The 16,561-nt window shown below is 50.5% G+C and overlaps 1 protein-coding gene across 4 annotated transcripts in view; it reads left to right on the plus strand.

Annotated features, from left to right (window-relative positions):
• Positions 1-16,561, plus strand: part of NFATC2 (nuclear factor of activated T cells 2) — a 160,006-nt gene that overhangs the window by 33,941 nt on the left and 109,504 nt on the right. For all 4 annotated transcript variants that reach the window (XM_043553665.1, XM_043553662.1, XM_043553664.1 and 1 more), the window contains exons 2-3: positions 5,037-6,051; positions 10,214-10,385. In XM_043553665.1, the coding sequence (XP_043409600.1) occupies positions 5,037-6,051; positions 10,214-10,385 (1,187 nt within the window). The remainder of the gene's footprint in view (positions 1-5,036; positions 6,052-10,213; positions 10,386-16,561) is intronic.

Below are 16,561 nucleotides of genomic sequence, written 5' to 3' on the forward strand. Positions count from 1 at the left end.
CGAGGGGCTGGCTGTGAGGGGGGCAGTTGTGTAAGGAGAAATAGAGGAGCCCAGCTGCTTAAAGAAACGTGTTCGCCCTGAGCCGTGCGTCTGGGATGCTTACTGTTAAATACCCAGAAGACTGAGAATGGAACAGTGATAAATTACCTTCACGTTCCCTGCTTGCTGTGAAGCTTTCAGAATCTTGAGAGGAAAAAGAAAGACGGAAAAACTCAGCTGCTCGGATTAATTAAAACCAGTGTAAATGCTCTGGATGCTTTTGCTCAGCAAGCCGGCCTTTCTGTTCTGCACAGCCTGCCAGCGAGGGTGAGTGATGTGTGTTTTCAGGGCCGAGTTTCTGCGACTGTTCGCATCAGCCCTGAAGCGGGGTGTTTCTGATGAGATGTGATGCGGCCCTTTCTGATAAGGCCAGAATTTTTGCTAAGAGACGTTTTGTGGTTTGTTTTTGCTGGTTCGGAGGGCAGTGGATTATCAGGATGTCGCGGGACCCGGGTTTGATGTTGATCTCTTGCTAGAAGAAAAATCTGCGCTCCGTTACCTGCCAGGAAGGTGTCCGTGTGTGTGTTGTTGTTGACTGGGAACGTGAGAACCTACAGACGCTAGCTAGAAAAATCCCAGCCAGAAGTGACCAAGGAAACGGATCTGGTTTAGTGCTGTCCTGTTATGAATGGGCAGGTTGAGACCTGGAGTCGGGGTGAGGGTCTCTTCCAAGGTCACATAGCTGGTTGGTGGCAGCATAGGGCTAGGTTTCAGTTTCCTGCTTCTTAAACCAAGGTGTCATCGCCGTGTATCCTATTAGGCCCCATCACCTTTAAAATAAAATAAAAACCTGATTCTTTTGGGAACTGTGTTTCTTTTCTCAGGGTAATACAGGAAACAGAATCTCTTTTGGGCGTGCCTCTCCTGCCTGATGACTTAGTTCCTTTCCCTGGAAGAAGTCCCTGTTACCTATAACTTGCAGAGAGAGGCCGAACACCCAGCAGCTGTGTGTGTGTGTGTGTGTGTGTGTGTGTGTGTGTACATTCTCTTATCCTCTGTTTTTGTACTGTGCATACTGTAGGTACCTTGCTTTTCTTTGACCCTGTGTCTTGTGGTCATTTCATATCAAGGCTGAAAGAACTTTTTAAACCCTTTATATAGCAGCATTGTTTTTTGTTTTAAACGTTTACACTTGCTGTAAACTGTACCTCATAGCAGCTCACAACCTTTTTAAGTTTATTTTTGAGAGAGAGTTTGAGTGCATGAGCAGGTGAGAAGCAGCGCGCGCGCGCGAGAGAGAGAGGGACAGAGGGACAGAGGGAGAGAATCCCAAGCAGGTTCCACACCGTCAGTGCAGAGCCTGACATAGGGCTCGGACCCACAAACTGTGAGATCCTGACCTGAGCTGAAATCAGGAGTTGATTGCTTAACTGACTGAGCCACCCAGGTGCCCCTGTTTTTGCTTTTTTAAAGTTTGTTTATTTTGAGAGAGCCAGCATGAGTGGGGGAGGGGCAGAGAGAGAGGGAGACAGAGGATCCCAAGCAGGCTCCGCGCTGTCAGTACAGAGCCCGATGTGGGGCTCGAACCTACGAACCGTGATATCATGACCTGAGCCAAAACCAAGAGTCAGATGCTTCACTGGCTGCGCCCCCGTATAGCCCATTGTTGGAACAAACTGGAATTCAACCCATCCCCAACTGATGGACATTAGATTGCTTCCCGTCTTTTGGGATTACCGACAGGGCAGTATTAACTAATCTTCCACACACTTCATTTTGCACATATGAGGGTTTATCACAGAATAAATTTTAAGTTTTATCTACCTTTGGGAGGGAGAGAGCTCGTGCATGCACACGCAAGTGGGGGAAGGGCAGAGAGAAGAGAGGGAGAGAATCCCAAGCAGGCTCCGCACTGTCAGTGTGGAGCCTGATGACGGGCTCGAACCCACAAACCGTGAGATCATGCCCTAAACCAAAGTCAGATGCTTAATTGAGCCACCCGGTGCCCCTGCAAGATAAATTCTAAAGCTACATTGCTTGGGTCCAAAGATAGGTATGTTGGAATTTTGGTAGATGTTAACGAATTGCCCTCTCTTGAGGTTAGATCTTTCCACCGTTTGGGTTGGATATTAGCATCTTTGAGTAGTAGTTGAAATATTTCACATTGACTTTTCTGAACTCCCCCTCCCCCCCCCCTTTTTTAAAATTCAGCCAACCAACACATATTTTGGGTGGGGCTGTTCAGGTGCTAGGATACCCTAAGGGGTGAGAGAGCCCTTATGGAATTTCCTGTTGGTAGGGGTGGAGCTGGAGGTTGGAAGAGAGGCAGGCAATAAACAACTTCACAATTTCTTAATTGGAATTTCGGGAAGTGTATGGACAGAACAGAGAAACGTGAGTGGTCTCTGATCTAGCCAAGGAGATCAGGAAGCCTTCCCCAGCACACGACACTTTAGCTGGAAGGAATGAGCGGCTTTAGTTATGTAGAGAAGGGGCCTGGGTGGGGTGGAGGAGGAGCAGTTGTGGCAGAGGGCACCGCAAGTGCAAAGGTCCTGAGGCAGAAAGAAGGCAGGTGCTTTCTAAGAACAGAAAGACAGTTTGGCTGGCGTCCAAGGGAGAGTAGAGAGAGGTGAGGCTAGAGGTGGCAGGCAGGGCCTGGCCTGGCTGGCCTAGTTGAGATCGTTTATCTTTATCCTAAGACCTGTGAGAAGCCGTTTCGGGGCTCTCACCTGGGGAGGGGGTACCCTCTGGACCCCGTGAGATCAGCTCAGCTAAACCAGGCAGCATTTACTCCACGATGGTCCAGAAAGGACACCGAGGAGGCAGGGGATCACCCGTGCAGCTATCTTGGCTCCCCAGGGTAAGGGCCAGGCATCCAACTTGAGGAAGAGGTCCCATTTCTGGCTACATGAACCTTGGACAGGATTCTTCCATTGTTTGCTCACTCAGCAAATGTTAACCTTGATAGATACGGTTCCGGCACCCGTGGAGCATAGAGTCCAGCACCTGGGTCACAATCTTCTATAAAGGGCCAGATAACATTTTAGGCTTTGTGGGCCATAGAGTGTTGATTGCAACTATCAACGTGGCTATTGTTTTTAAAATTTTTTAATGTTTATTTTTGAGAGAGAGAGGAGCACAAGTAGGGCAGAGAGAGGGAGACACAGAATCTGCAGCAGGCTCCAGGCTCTGAGCTGTCAGCCCAGGGCCAGACGCGGGGCTTGAACTCACAAACCGTGAGATCATGACCTGAGCCCAAGTCGGATGCTCAACCGACTGAGCCACCCGGGCGCCCCCATCAACTGCCGCTGTAGTACAAAAACAAGCCACAGACCGTATGTAAACAAACAGGAATGGGTGCTTTCCAATAAAACTTTATTTACAAACACAGTCCGTTTGCCTGCCCCTGATCTATCAGGATGAGACTCCCTAAACAGATAACATCTGATGTGTCAGCTGGCAACGGGTGTTAGGGAAAAGGGGTGGAGAGCGACAGGTGGCGATGGAGGGGGTCTTTCTGATGGGCCAATCTAAGGAAGCGTTGGCTGAACAGACACATGAAGGAATTCAGGGAAGCGGCCACGTGAAGATCTCGGGGGGAGGGTTTCCAGCAGAATGAACGGCACTTGAACTTGAAGGCGGGAGATATCTGAAGAAGAGGTCAGCGGGGCCGTTGCTGAGTCAGGCTGGGAAAATGGGCAGGTACGAATAGTGAGACAGACCGGGGCTCAGGGGCTTCAGATCACATTTGGGAAAGCCTTTAAAGTTTTGCAGGCGGGCATGTCAAGGGGCTACTGCGTGGCGAACAGACTGGAGGGGGTGAGGACAGAGGTGGGGAGCCCAGGGAGGAGGTGACTGAAGTCCAGGCGAGAGAGGACGGGCCGGCGTCTTAGGTCAGGGGGGTTGTGGTGCAAATGTGGCTTCTGTTTTGACAGTAGGGTCGTTAGGACCCGCTATGGTTTGGGTGTAGGAAGGCGTGTTAGAGGGGTCAGGTTGAACCAAGCCCCCACAGGGAGGTGGGAGGGGCCTCTACTGAGAGGGGGAGCTCCCCCAGGGTCAGGGTGCTGGGCAGAACAGCTCCTTCCCTCCCTAAATCCACTCTCCAGAGTCCGTCCTTTGAGGTGGCAGCAGAAACCTAAGACAGAAGGCCACTACTAAAGAAAAATCCGGTCCTTCTGCATCCGCTGTTTTTTTTTTTTTATAGTTTGGGACACCGTTTAGCCGTGGCTCTGCCTTTTGAGGACCAAGGGGCTGGGCTGTGGGATTTCTCATCCTGCTAACTCTGTGCCTCTGGGTGAATCCCTTCCCCTCCCTGGGCCCCAGTTTCCTCATCTGTAAAATGGCCCAAGATGAGATGCGACTCAGGGGTCCTGGTTTTAAACGAAGCCACTAGTCACCCTTGGGCGTGAGCGGCTGGGGTCTGAACCCACAGCTCCTGGGACTCAGAGCCGGTGCAGTCTGCCTGTGCGTCCCGTGGCTGTGCAAAAATGTTGAAACGAGCCTGCGTCCGTGGTTTTCAGACCGTGGGTCCTGACCCACTGGTGGGCCAGGAAATCTGTTCAGTGACTTGTGACCAGCACTTAAACCAAATAACCCCAGACAAGGGGAAAGGTGAGGGTAAGTACTGTTTTTGCGAAGCTTCGTTTCAGGCTCCAGTAGAGAGGGCGTGAACTGAGTCGTGGAGTAAAAACGCGTTTCTTCCCAGGGTCCCCCTGAACCAAAAGTTGGGACATCATTGGCCCGGGGCGTCTTGCCGGGCCTCTGGCTAGGGCAGCGTGGCTTGGAGGAGCTGTGCTCTGTGCACCTGCACTAAAATCTTTCCGCTTCCATCTCTGTCTTCAAGGAATCGGGGATGAAGTGGCCTCACTTTCCTCTGGTGAGGGAAGGAGGTTCCAGCTCGGGGTTTGGCACGGGCGGCGGGGGGCGGGGCGGGGGGGGGATTATTAAGAAAACAAAGAAGAAAAACAGGAGCCAAAACCCGATCTGGGATTGTTCTGCCCGGGAGTTCTGTTTTAGAGGCTTAAAAAGACCCCTCCCTCCCCCCCTTCTCTTTCCAGAAGAACCGAATGCACATAAGGTCGCCAGCCCACCCTCCGGACTCGCATACCCCGATGATGTCCTGGACTATGGCCTCAAGCCATACAGCCCCCTCCCCAGTCTCCCTGGCGAGCCCCCCGGCCGATTCGGAGAGCCGGATAGGGTAGGGCCGCAGAACTTTCTGAGCGCGGCCCAGCCAGCCGGGGCCTCGGGCCTGAGCCCTCGGATCGAGATCACTCCATCTCACGAACTGATGCAGGCAGGGGGCCCCCTCCGCGGGAGAGACGCTGGCCTGCTGGGGGAGCAGCCGGCCCTGGCCGGGGCGGCCGCCAGCCCGCGGTTCACGCTGCCCGTGCCCGGCTTCGAGGGCTACCGCGAGCCGCTTTGCTTGAGCCCGGCTAGCAGCGGCTCCTCTGCCAGCTTCGTTTCCGACACCTTCTCCCCCTACACCTCGCCCTGCGTCTCGCCCAATAACGGCGGGCCCGACGACCTGTGCCCCCAGTTTCAAAACATCCCTGCTCATTATTCCCCCAGAACCTCGCCAATAATGTCACCTCGAACCGGCCTCGCTGAGGACAGCTGCCTGGGCCGCCGCTCGCCCGCGCCCCGTCCGGCCTCCCGCTCCTCGTCGCCTGGCGCCAAGCGGAGGCATTCGTGTGCCGGGGCCCCGGTCGCCCCGCTGCCCGGAGCCTCGCCCCAGCGCTCCCGGAGCCCCTCGCCGCAGCCCCGGGACGACGGCGCCCCCGCCGGCTACCCCGCCGCGGCCGGCTCCGCCGTCCTCATGGACGCCCTGAACAGCCTCGCCGCCGACTCGCCCTGCGGCATCCCCCCCAAGATGTGGAAGACCAGCCCCGAGCCGGCGCCCGTGTCCGCCGCCCCGCCCAAGGCCGGCCTGCCCCGCCACCTGTACCCGGCCGCCGTGGAATTTCTGGGCCCCTGCGAGCAGGAGGAGAGGAGGAACTCGGCCCCCGAGTCCATCCTGCTGATGCCGCCCACGTGGCCCAAGCAGCTGGTGCCCGCCCTTCCCCTCTGCAGGTGAGCGGGGCTCCGAGGGGACCGGTTTCCCCGGGGGTGGGGGTGGGGGTGGGGGGGGTCGTGGTGCTTTAGCGTCTGGGACAGGCCGCGTCCGCACCCAGGCCCTCCCGCCTCCTGGCTGCCAGACCTTGGTGGAGCTGGGGGGGTTCAGTTCTCCCAGCTGTGGTTTCTCCGTGGGCCCCCGTAACTCCCCAGGTGGTCGGGAGCATGCCTGCGATGGCCCCTGGCCGGTTCGCGCATTCATTCGGGCGACAGGGTTTTATCAGGCGCCTACTGTGTGCCAGGCGGGCACTGTTGTGGGTGTTGGGGAGGCCGTGGTGAACAAACCGGGCAGAAATTTCTGCCTCCGTGGAGGGGACGTTCTGGGAAGCACAGAGCAAGCCTTTATACGGGGCATTTACCAGCCTCTGCTAAGAGGAACTGGTGGGTTTTCGCATCTGCTGTCCTCGAGGAGCTTGAAATCGTGGGAAGCCGAAGCGCTGCGTGTAGCTGGCGGTGTGTAGGCTTTGGGGTCTCCAGGGACCGGGTTTGAGTCCTGGTTCCACCCCTCGGGGGCTGTGTGATCGTGGGCATGTCTGGTGCTGCCCTCCTGCTGTGTCCGTGACAGGCATCGCTAGTCGTGCAGGACGGCTTTCTCATCCAGCATCTTTGGGATGCCGTGCCCAAGGCAGACATTGCTAATCAATCAGGATCCCCTTTCTCACTGAGCACCTTACTAAACCTTGGCTCATTCCCTGTGGGTTAGTCCCCACCTCATTGTTTTTTCGTTCGTTTTTTGTTTTTTTGCAAGGTGTGAGGATATATATCAAATTCTTGGCACGAAGCCTGCACAAAGTAAGAGTGAAGAGAAAGGGGCAGCTGCTGTGTTTTAGAGGGGAATCTTCTTATCAGGGAGGCACTTTAGAAAGTACTTTCTCCTGGATGAGCCTTGTCCTAGAAGATTGAGCTCCCAAAGGTTGTTAGAGGAATGACGGTGACCATAATAATCACCAGCATTTGAGGATGCTTGCTATGTGCTAGGCACAACTCTAAGTATTGCCCACGGATCATTTTATTCTCCAGTAAATCTAGTTGGTATTATTTTTATCTTCATTCGGATGCTAAGAAAAATGAGGCGCCCAGAGGTTAGAAGCACATGACGTTCCATGAAAGCGAAGCTAAAAATCATCCTGACACTTTGAAAACCATACGGTAATAGGATGAGGCCGTTGATTCTTCAGAGTGTTTGCTTTTAGCAAATGGGAAACTGTTTTTTTTTAATGCAAATACTAAATTGAACACCAAAATAGATCTTGGTGGGGCTGTTGTGATTGATGAGGTGAGTGTAGTCAAGGGCTCTGTCCCCCGGGCCTTGCTTATCCCACACCAGACCAGAGGGGACCACAGGGGCCTTCCAGTCTGGCCCTTCTTCCCGAGCGGTTCTGACAACACCGGTGCCATCACAGGTCGATGGGTGTTCCTTAGAAAAGGAGATTCTGAGCTTAACAGAGTTAAACAGATATCTTTATGCAGGGGCCACTCCCAGCTGTGGACAGAACGCGCAGTAATCTCAAAGGCCGTTTGGCCACGGGGCTCTGAGTTCTGTGACCAAAGTCGTATGGAGCCACCATAGGAAATGCCGATCAAGGCCAGCGCCTGTTGCAGGTTGAGAAGCCTGGGCTTGGTGAGGCGAGTGGACGTGGCCACGGTCACCCAGCTAGTCAGTGACAGAATTGGAAACGTAGAATCTCAAATTCTTGACTCCTTATTCTTTCTGCTACAGACCAGTCTGTGAAACGTGGTTTACTTAATGGTTGAGATGGGGGAGGAACATGAATATAAAATATGATTGTGCTGCATTTGTCTGAGACTTGATGAAGACTTTATCGTTTGTCCTTCCTTCTCTACTCGTGGTCCAAACGATACTGACCACTTTAGTCCCTACGAGGGCCAATTTGTGCCAGCTGATGAGATGTTTGTGACAGTCTTCTGTAAGATTGAGAAGATAGGACGTTCAGGGAAGTCTCATGATAACATTTGTCTCCGGGTGTGTGGGGCTGAGGGCTGGAATTCAAATGCAGAATTTCACATTGGCTCTGATGGTCTAATTCTTAAGATTGTATTGTAGTCGTCAAAGACTTGTTCCGGAACCAAACAAAATTTGAAGCTGATACTCGGAGATAGCCCACTGGGTCTTCTCCTCTCTGAATATTTTTGATACTTCAAAAGATATTAGAACAGGGGTGAAGTGATATTTTTATGAGCCTTATTTTGCAAATTAAAAAAAATTAACCCGCATGATGAGAGTGTGAGTGTGTAAGACACATGGCCCCTTGGCTGCAGGCAGAAGCTAGAAGGCATGTTGGGACCGAAACTGAGGTGGACGCTCTAAGACTTCAGGGCAAGGGGGGGCTTCAGGAGGTGATCCAGTTGCAAAGAAGAGATGGAGATTTGCTTGCATTGTGACGACATAATTTGAAGTTGGACTGCATGTTCGAGTTGGACTCCAGCACTGATGGGGTTTATGGGATCCCACGGCATTGCCCCTGGTACTGCTATGATGGAGAAGGAATGGAATTGGTTTCGTTGCAAGTGCTTCCCTAAGTCCAGTTGATAAGGGTAGCTTTTAGAAGCTCCGGGCTTAGTGGAAAAGAATATCCTGATTGGATTAATGATTGGTGCCACATGTACAAAATCAGGACATAGTGACACAAATCCATGCGTTTCCAACTTTGGAGCTACTTTGAATATATGGGGCTTCTTTGGAATAAGACTGCTCACTCACTTATTCATTCATTTAGCCATCCAGCCATCTACCCACCCACCCACTGACTACTGACCGAGAACCCATCAAATATCGAGTATTGTTCCAGAGCCATTCTATAAGTGAGATATTTTCTTGGCCGTATTTTAAATAAATCAGTAAGATAAGAAGTAGCATATCTCTAGTAGCATGGAGACGTGCATGGAGCACTGGACTGAGAGTCAAGAGACATAAGTTGGAGCCTTGTAATCTTGGGAAAATATCTGTGTTCCCTAAGACTCTGAAGGGGAATGGTCTAGGTAGATCATTAAGACCTCAGCCAACTCTTTAATTACATGATTCTAACCATGTGTCAAGTACCTGTTGGGTGTGCTGGGTAGGGTTAAGATTCTATAAGAAAATGAAACTTAATGGCTGTCATTACAACTTCAGATGTAAAGGCCTATATATCTAATACTATAACCACAAGTAAATTAGAGTATAGGAGATAACTTTGAAATATGGAGTGTATATACAGGGAAACATGATTATAGCCTGATATTTATTGAGTAGTTATTGTGCTAAGCTCTTCATGTGATCTCCGTAGCTCCATTTCACAATGGAGGAAACTTAAGGCCCAGGGAAACTTAATAGAGGCATCTGCTCAAAGTAGCTAGAGGTGGAGCTTGGACTTAAACACGGGTGGGTAACTCCAGTCATGTTCTTGACTTCTCCTCTTCCTTTACATTTAGGGGTCCGGGTGGTTTGACTCATCCATACCAAAATCAGACACTTCTCTATGGTTAGATGTTCTTTACTGGTCCTGAGAGCCAATGGCTGTGACTAGAAATGGTCTCTTCTTAAAAGCAGCTTTTAATTGAGAGCATCAGACTTGGAAATAAGAACTGAAACAACTCTCAGGTGCCATCTGGTCCATTTGATATGTTATTATAAGACACTGGAGATAAAAGAGGTGAGGTTACTTGCCTAAGGTCACATTGCACATCTGTGACACACATGGGCTGCTGATTTCCACTTCAGGTAATTTCTCCCACACTTACTCCTTTGGAAAGGGAGAACATTCTGGGTAAGGGGTGATTTTTAGAGGAAGGAAATGGTACTCCTCAAAATTCCCAGAGGACAAGGAGTGGTAACATTTAGAAATATGCTAGAACTCACGTGTAATGAAATTAGCTTCACAAACTGAGATGTCAGTCACACTGTTTTCATCAAAGGTGGAAGAGAAAACAAAGACAAAGAACTCTCACTTGAGTAGAATCCTACCTATCCTGTCTGAGAAATATGTGCTTTCCAACACCCAGTACTTTACTCCTGTACCCTCTGACATGATTTTTCAGAAAAGGGACCATTTACGTTTATTGTACAGGCCGACTGGTTCTGATTTCTTGTACACACGACTGATTCTGTTTCCTCCTTCAGTATTCCAGTGACCGCATCCCTCCCTCCGCTTGAGTGGCCACTCTCCCACCAGTCGGGGTCCTATGAGCTGCGGATTGAGGTGCAGCCCAAGCCACATCACCGGGCCCACTATGAGACAGAAGGCAGCCGAGGGGCTGTCAAAGCTCCAACTGGTGGCCACCCTGTCGTTCAGGTATGGACTTGAATTCTTTTCCTTTTTGTGTCCTTCATTTCTATTAAGTGATCGATTTTTGCTCAGCCACTGCCTATTATTTGTTGGGTTGTGGTATGTGTCTCAGCCTCCATCGTCTAACAGATGGGAAATTTGAGATGGAATTAGTAGGATCAGAAACTAGTCCAGCTACTCAGAGACCAGAGAAGAAAGTCTTCCTGAGCTGGATAAGGATAGAAATGATATTCTTAAGTTATTTCTTCTCTTCTCTTTCTAGATTGAAAAATTGCTAGAGTTTTGCAGGGGTTTGTGTGTTGACAGAAGGTTTCGGAAGCCATTATTTTGTGTTTAAATTTCAGAGGAGAGTCCACTGGGGGAATCCATATACTCTTGTGAAGTATAGAAAAACAGGGGAAAATTAAAATTAAACATAACAGAAATACTATTAGCATTTTGACCTATTTCTTGTTGCCTTTTTTTCTGTTCGCAAACATGGCAATGTCTATTCATATACATTTAAATGTTTGATATTATAGTAGCTGGTTTTCTGATTTTTAAAATATTACACCATGAACGTTTCCTCCAGTTTTTTCTTCTTAATCATTATCTTTTACGTCTGTGGCTTTTGATTTAACCTCAGTTTTTCTTTCAGTCAAAATAAGTAGAGAAGTGTGCGTTTTTCTGCAAAATAATTCAAGTTGAAATTATCTTTCTTAGTTGTGTAATCTGTTCAACCAGGGAGTGCTGATTGGTGCCCACCAACCAACTCGATTAAGCAGAACCTTCAATACGTATAAATTTAACTTTTATTTGCATTTGCCTTAAGGTGGATGTATTCTATGATAAGAATCTGATGTAGTATGCATGAGAGCCTCTAGAGAGGTTGTGAAAAAGGCAGATTCCTAAGCATCCCCTGAAACTACTCAATGAGACATTGCATAACATGAGTAGAGCTGAGACCAGCAAACAAACAAAAATCCAAAATCTCTGAAATCTCCATAGGCGCTTTGGGTGTATACCCCTGGTTAAGGACTTTTGTGATAATAATAGGAACTTCCACGTCCTGGCAGTTGCTTTTTCTGGAGTTGCCATCACAGCGATTTTGCCATTTGTGTTTATTCATTGCTTCTTTTCCTTGACCGTGAGCCGCACCTTCCTTTCTCTTTGCATGTTTAGTAATTGTTGACTATATTCTAATATTGTGATGATGATATATTTACTGGACAGAGAGACTCTGGATTTTGTTATCTTCCTTTAAAGGCGATGCAGCAGCTGACTGGCCACTTTATACTTGCGTAGACTTGATTTCACATTTTGTTATGGCGGATCTGTGGCAAGTCCAAGGTGTTTCCCATGCTGCGTCAATAACGTTTTTGGGTGCTTGGTGGACGTGACTCCGCGCCGGTGGTGTGGAAGCTGTCCTCAGGCAGGGAGCTGGAGGGGACCTGGGCTCCTGTGTTTCCTTTCCCTCAGTGGCCACAGTCTTAGGCTGCCTGCTGTCCAATGCCTGAAAGTTGTTGACTTCTAGATGTTTGTCCCGATTTATAGTTGTTTACGGTGGGAGGGCTGGTCTGGTACCATTCACTCTGGCATGCATGAAAATTGTTTTCTGGGAAGGGAAGTCTTCGTGTCATTATCGGTCTAGGCTTATCTATTCTAGGAGGGGGCTTCCTGGCTCAGAGGGTGGTGTTACTCTGTGTGTTGGAGTCAAAGTGCGTCTGTGTTGTTTAGCAGTGGCAGGGAAACTCACTCATGGCACATTAGAAGAGGGGGATTGTGGGGCGCCTGGGTGGCGCAGTCGGTTAAGCGTCCGACTTCAGCCAGGTCACGATCTCGCAGTCCGGGAGTTCGAGCCCCGCGTCGGGCTCTGGGCTGATGGCTCGGAGCCTGGAGCCTGTTTCCGATTCTGTGTCTCCCTCTCTCTCTGCCCCTCCCCCGTTCATGCTCTGTCTTTCTCTGTCCCAAAAATAAATAAACGTTGAAAAAAAAAAAAAAAAAGGAAGAGGGGGATTGTATGAGGAGGCTACGACTGCAAAGCCAGGCTAGGAGACTCAACTCAGAAAGAAGCCAGACTTGAGACCGGTCCCCAATTTACTTCTTTGTTCAGTCAACCCATTCGGCAGGTGGATTCATTCCCTCCGCAAGTGTGTGTTGAGCACCGACTTTTTGCCATATACTGTGCTCGCTACGAAAATACAGTGAAGCATAAAAAAGAAGCTATGAGCTCTTTCTTCCTGGAGCTCACGGTCTAGGAGCCAGAGTCGTCGGCTAAATCGTCACACACAAATGATAGAAGTACACACGGTGGCAAGGCGCACACAGGAAGCGAGTGTGAGGCTCTGGGCGTGTAAAACGGAGGAGCCAGTGGCAACGAGGGAAAAACACATGCTAAGATTTCCCTCGGGCTGGGGCTGAGCAGGCGGGGGGAGCGGCAGGTGCAGGTGCCTGGAGGCAGAAGGAAGTAGAGGGAATCACGTTAGAGGAGCAAAGGAGGCCAAATATAACTGGAGCATGAAGGACCAGAAGGAAGGGGAGGGAGGGAGGGAGGCAGGGGCCAGAGTGTGCAGGGCCTGGGGTAGCCAGTGGGGAGAGTTTGGCTTTATCCTGAGACGTGAAAAGCAGGAAGGAAGCGTGATCTGACTTGGGGCTTGGACGAGACCCGGCCGGATCGCCCTGTTGGAGCAGGAGCTGGGATCAGGAGAAAAGTTAGCAGGCTCTGTCCGGGGTCTCTGTCCTCCCAGGGCTGGGTGGTATCTTCATGGCCCGATCACTCAACAAACACTGGTTGAGCACTCCTGTGTACCAGGCACAGCTCTAGGCTCTGGGCTGGGGTGTGTACAAAACAGCGACAAATTCTCAGCCTCGTGAGCTTAGGGTTGCGCCGAATGATCATAATAGCTACTGTGCAGCGTGCATTTACTGTGTATCAGACCTGTTCCAATGCCGTGTGTGTTAATTTATTTAATCCTTAAAGGAGCCCTAAAAGCAGGTCGCAGTTAGGTCAAGGAGATGTCAAGGAACTTGTTCAAGGTCAGAGCTGTCGAATGGGCCTGGGATTTGGACCCACGGGCCTGGCCGTCTCTGTGTTACAGTGTTCCTGATTTTTCCCGTCTCTCTTCAGACCATCTTCCCCCGACTCCACACTCTTACCAGGCAGAGAAAGCCTGGGGGGAAAAATGCGCACACCTCCTGCCTGGCGATTTTATGTGCTGTCCCCGCACGGCCTTTTTGGGGCCCGAATTGTGATTTCTCAGGGAGATTCTAATTGGCCTGGTTGGGAAGGCCCACTGGCCCAGTTGGCTTGGCCAGAGAGGTTGGACCACGGGCGGTGGGCTAAGCTCTGCTTACCCATTCGTTTAAGGCTGGGGCCGTGGAACGTTCCAGAGAAGGGAACGGGCTGGATGTGCAGTTCAAAAGACCTCTGCTGAGCCGTGTTGAAGTTCATGCCCCTCTTCTGACAGCCCCCAAGGAGCCATCCCTCTTCTCGCTCATAACTTTGAAAACCCAGTGCATGACTTCAAGGTTTGCGGCCACATTCTCTAAAGATACGAAGTGGAGTCTTTTTTTTTTTTTTTTTTAATTATTTGAATAGATTGTGTTCTCTTCAAAATGCAATGTGCTAACCACTGATTTTTAGCATAATAAGTCGGTTTTTAAAAACCTTCTTTGAAAATTGGAGAGGAGACTTGGGACAAGTGCTCTTACCCTGTAGGTAGGAATGAAAACCCCTTTCGAAATTTGGAGGGTTGCCCTTTCGTTCCCAGAAGAGCAGCGTAGCCCTGTGTTGTACTTTGCCTAGATGCTTCTGCTGGTTTCTCTCTTGATCTGTCTCTTATCTCTACATCTGTTTCTATTTCTGTACTGTACCACGGCTCCTTTCCCCCTCCATGATTGGTCCCCACCCTTCTCTTTTTTATTTACTGCACCATAAAACTTCACTTTTTTTGCACGCCTAGTGGTTTTATGCTCCTCTTTATAAGAAAATAAAATGAGTACAAGACCCCTTCACTTCTTTACATATAAAATTTAAAATCTTAAGCATATGCCATGTTTGGCGTTGTGTTTTTCCCCCCCCCCTCTCGAATGTCACCTGGTCTTGGAAGGAAGTCTGTTCTAAACCTTAAATGCTTTCAGATCTCCTGACTCCTTCATTTGGCAGCTATTTTCTTGAGGACCTGCTGTGTGCCAGGCACTGCGCTAAGTGCTGATAATATCATGATGGGCGGGATGAATACAGTTTCTGCCCTGATGGAGCTCTGGGGGCGCTGGAGGTGCAAAGTAGGCCAGAATGGCTTGGCGTGACCGTTGCTGAGCTGTGAGTGGCTCAGGGAGGCAGATGAGGGCAATCTGGAATGGCACCTGGACTCTAGGGCAAGACATGCTGAGCGGTGGGGAAGCCCATCTGTTGGATTTACAACATAAATTTATGACTTACAACTTCCACCAAAGCAGCCATGCCAAGAGAATACTTCTATCTGCTGCAGAAGGGAGTCTTGCTGAGGATGTGACTTACCACCTGTGACCTAGAGCAGGTGACAGAGCCGGTGAAGTGAGGAATGATGCCCTTCTTCTCTCTGTTTCTTGGTCTCTCTGGGTAGTGGTGGGAGAGTGTTCCTGGCCTAAGGTACAGTGTGTGCAAAGGTCCTGAGGCAGGGAGGAACTTGGTGTGTCTGAGGAGCTAACGGAGGGCCAGTGCCACTTGAGTTTAGCTTGGGGGCTGATGGGTTGGCGGGGCCACACTGTGCAGGACTCATAAGCCAAGGTGCGGAGCTTGGGTTTTATTCCAGGGGAAGGGAGTAACGAATTTTAAGTACGGGAGGAAGGTGATGCTGATTTACTGTTTGTAGGATCCTTCCGGCTTCTTTCTCGGGTGTGGGTTAGAAGGGATAAGGAAGGGAGCAGGGCGATGAATTTGATGGGCTATGGTGGTACCAGGTGAAGACGGAGGTGCTGGGGACAAGGCAGCAGTGGGAGGGGCGGGGAGGGGAGGGATTCTACAGTGTCATCTTCAGGACTCCGTTCTGGCCTAGATGTGGGAGGTGAAGGGGCCCCTGGGTGGTGTCCTATGTCAAGTGGGAAGACTTGGGGGAGGAATCATTTTCTTAGGAGAAGATTATGAATTCAGTTCGGGGCGTAGGAAGTCGGGAGGGCTTGTGAGGTGTCTAGGTAAAGATGTCAACAGGCGGTTGGACTTGGGGGCCCAGAGCTCGGAAGCAAAGTGCTCGGCTTGCTCACCCTCAGGCCTGCGGAACGGCACAGGGCCACACGTGCCACCACTAGGGGGCCTAGCGTGGAGCCGCGTGCAAGGGTTTATTTCCCACCCCCGGATAGGACCCTGCATCTCTCCAGAAGCAATGGACTTAAGGAGGGAACCAAAGAAGAGATGGGAGAAACAGTATCACCAACTGACAAGCTGGTGGGGGCCAGGCGACGAGAAGACATGGCTGAATTGGCCAATGGCCAATGCCAGGGACCAGTAGGGAGTGGTGGGGAGTAGGGCACAGCAGAACGTGCACCTCATCTCGAGGAGGCAGCCGCTAGTCAGCCCTCGCTGGGTGTACCGTGTGGGAACGTGGGTCCAGCATTGCCAGGGTTTATAGGTTCTTTTCGGGAGAAGCTCAGACTCTGAATTTTCATGGGAAGTTTCTGGTTGTTAAGTTTTGGCTGCAAAACTCAAACCTTGTGTGAGATTTGGCTCAGGGCAGATGTCCTCTGGGGCAAATGAGGCCCTGAGCTGCTTCAAGGTTTATCAAATAGACAGGGAGATAAGAGGGAGGCTATATTTGTACGATTTCTAAGAATTGTCTGGTTAGGGAAGGGGTAGTGTTCGCAGCCAGGCTCACGTTGTTTCCTTTATAAAGCTTTCAACCCCTTTGAAATCGAACAAGCTTATGGTGCTTTCTGAGGAACCAGGGAATCTCAATTCTGTGGCCTGACTTTTGACCTGCAAGGATCAGATGAGGAAGGGAACCACCTGACTCACCTTGAAAGAGCCCCGTGCCCACTGGCAGAATCGGGCTATCGTTTCCTCGTTCTGTTTCAGGGCGGGATGCCGGGGTCCTTTGGTGGACAAACCTTCCGTGCACAGGCTGCTGTGCAAAGTTGGGCCTTCCAGCATTTACACAGCTCTGCAGCTTGTGGGATCTAATCACACCCCGGTCGATAGTGGCCTGTGTAATGCCACTGCCGTGGAATCC

The sequence above is a fragment of the Prionailurus bengalensis genome, chromosome A3 (assembly GCF_016509475.1).
Source record: "Prionailurus bengalensis isolate Pbe53 chromosome A3, Fcat_Pben_1.1_paternal_pri, whole genome shotgun sequence".
NCBI classification, from domain to species: Eukaryota; Metazoa; Chordata; class Mammalia; order Carnivora; family Felidae; genus Prionailurus; species Prionailurus bengalensis.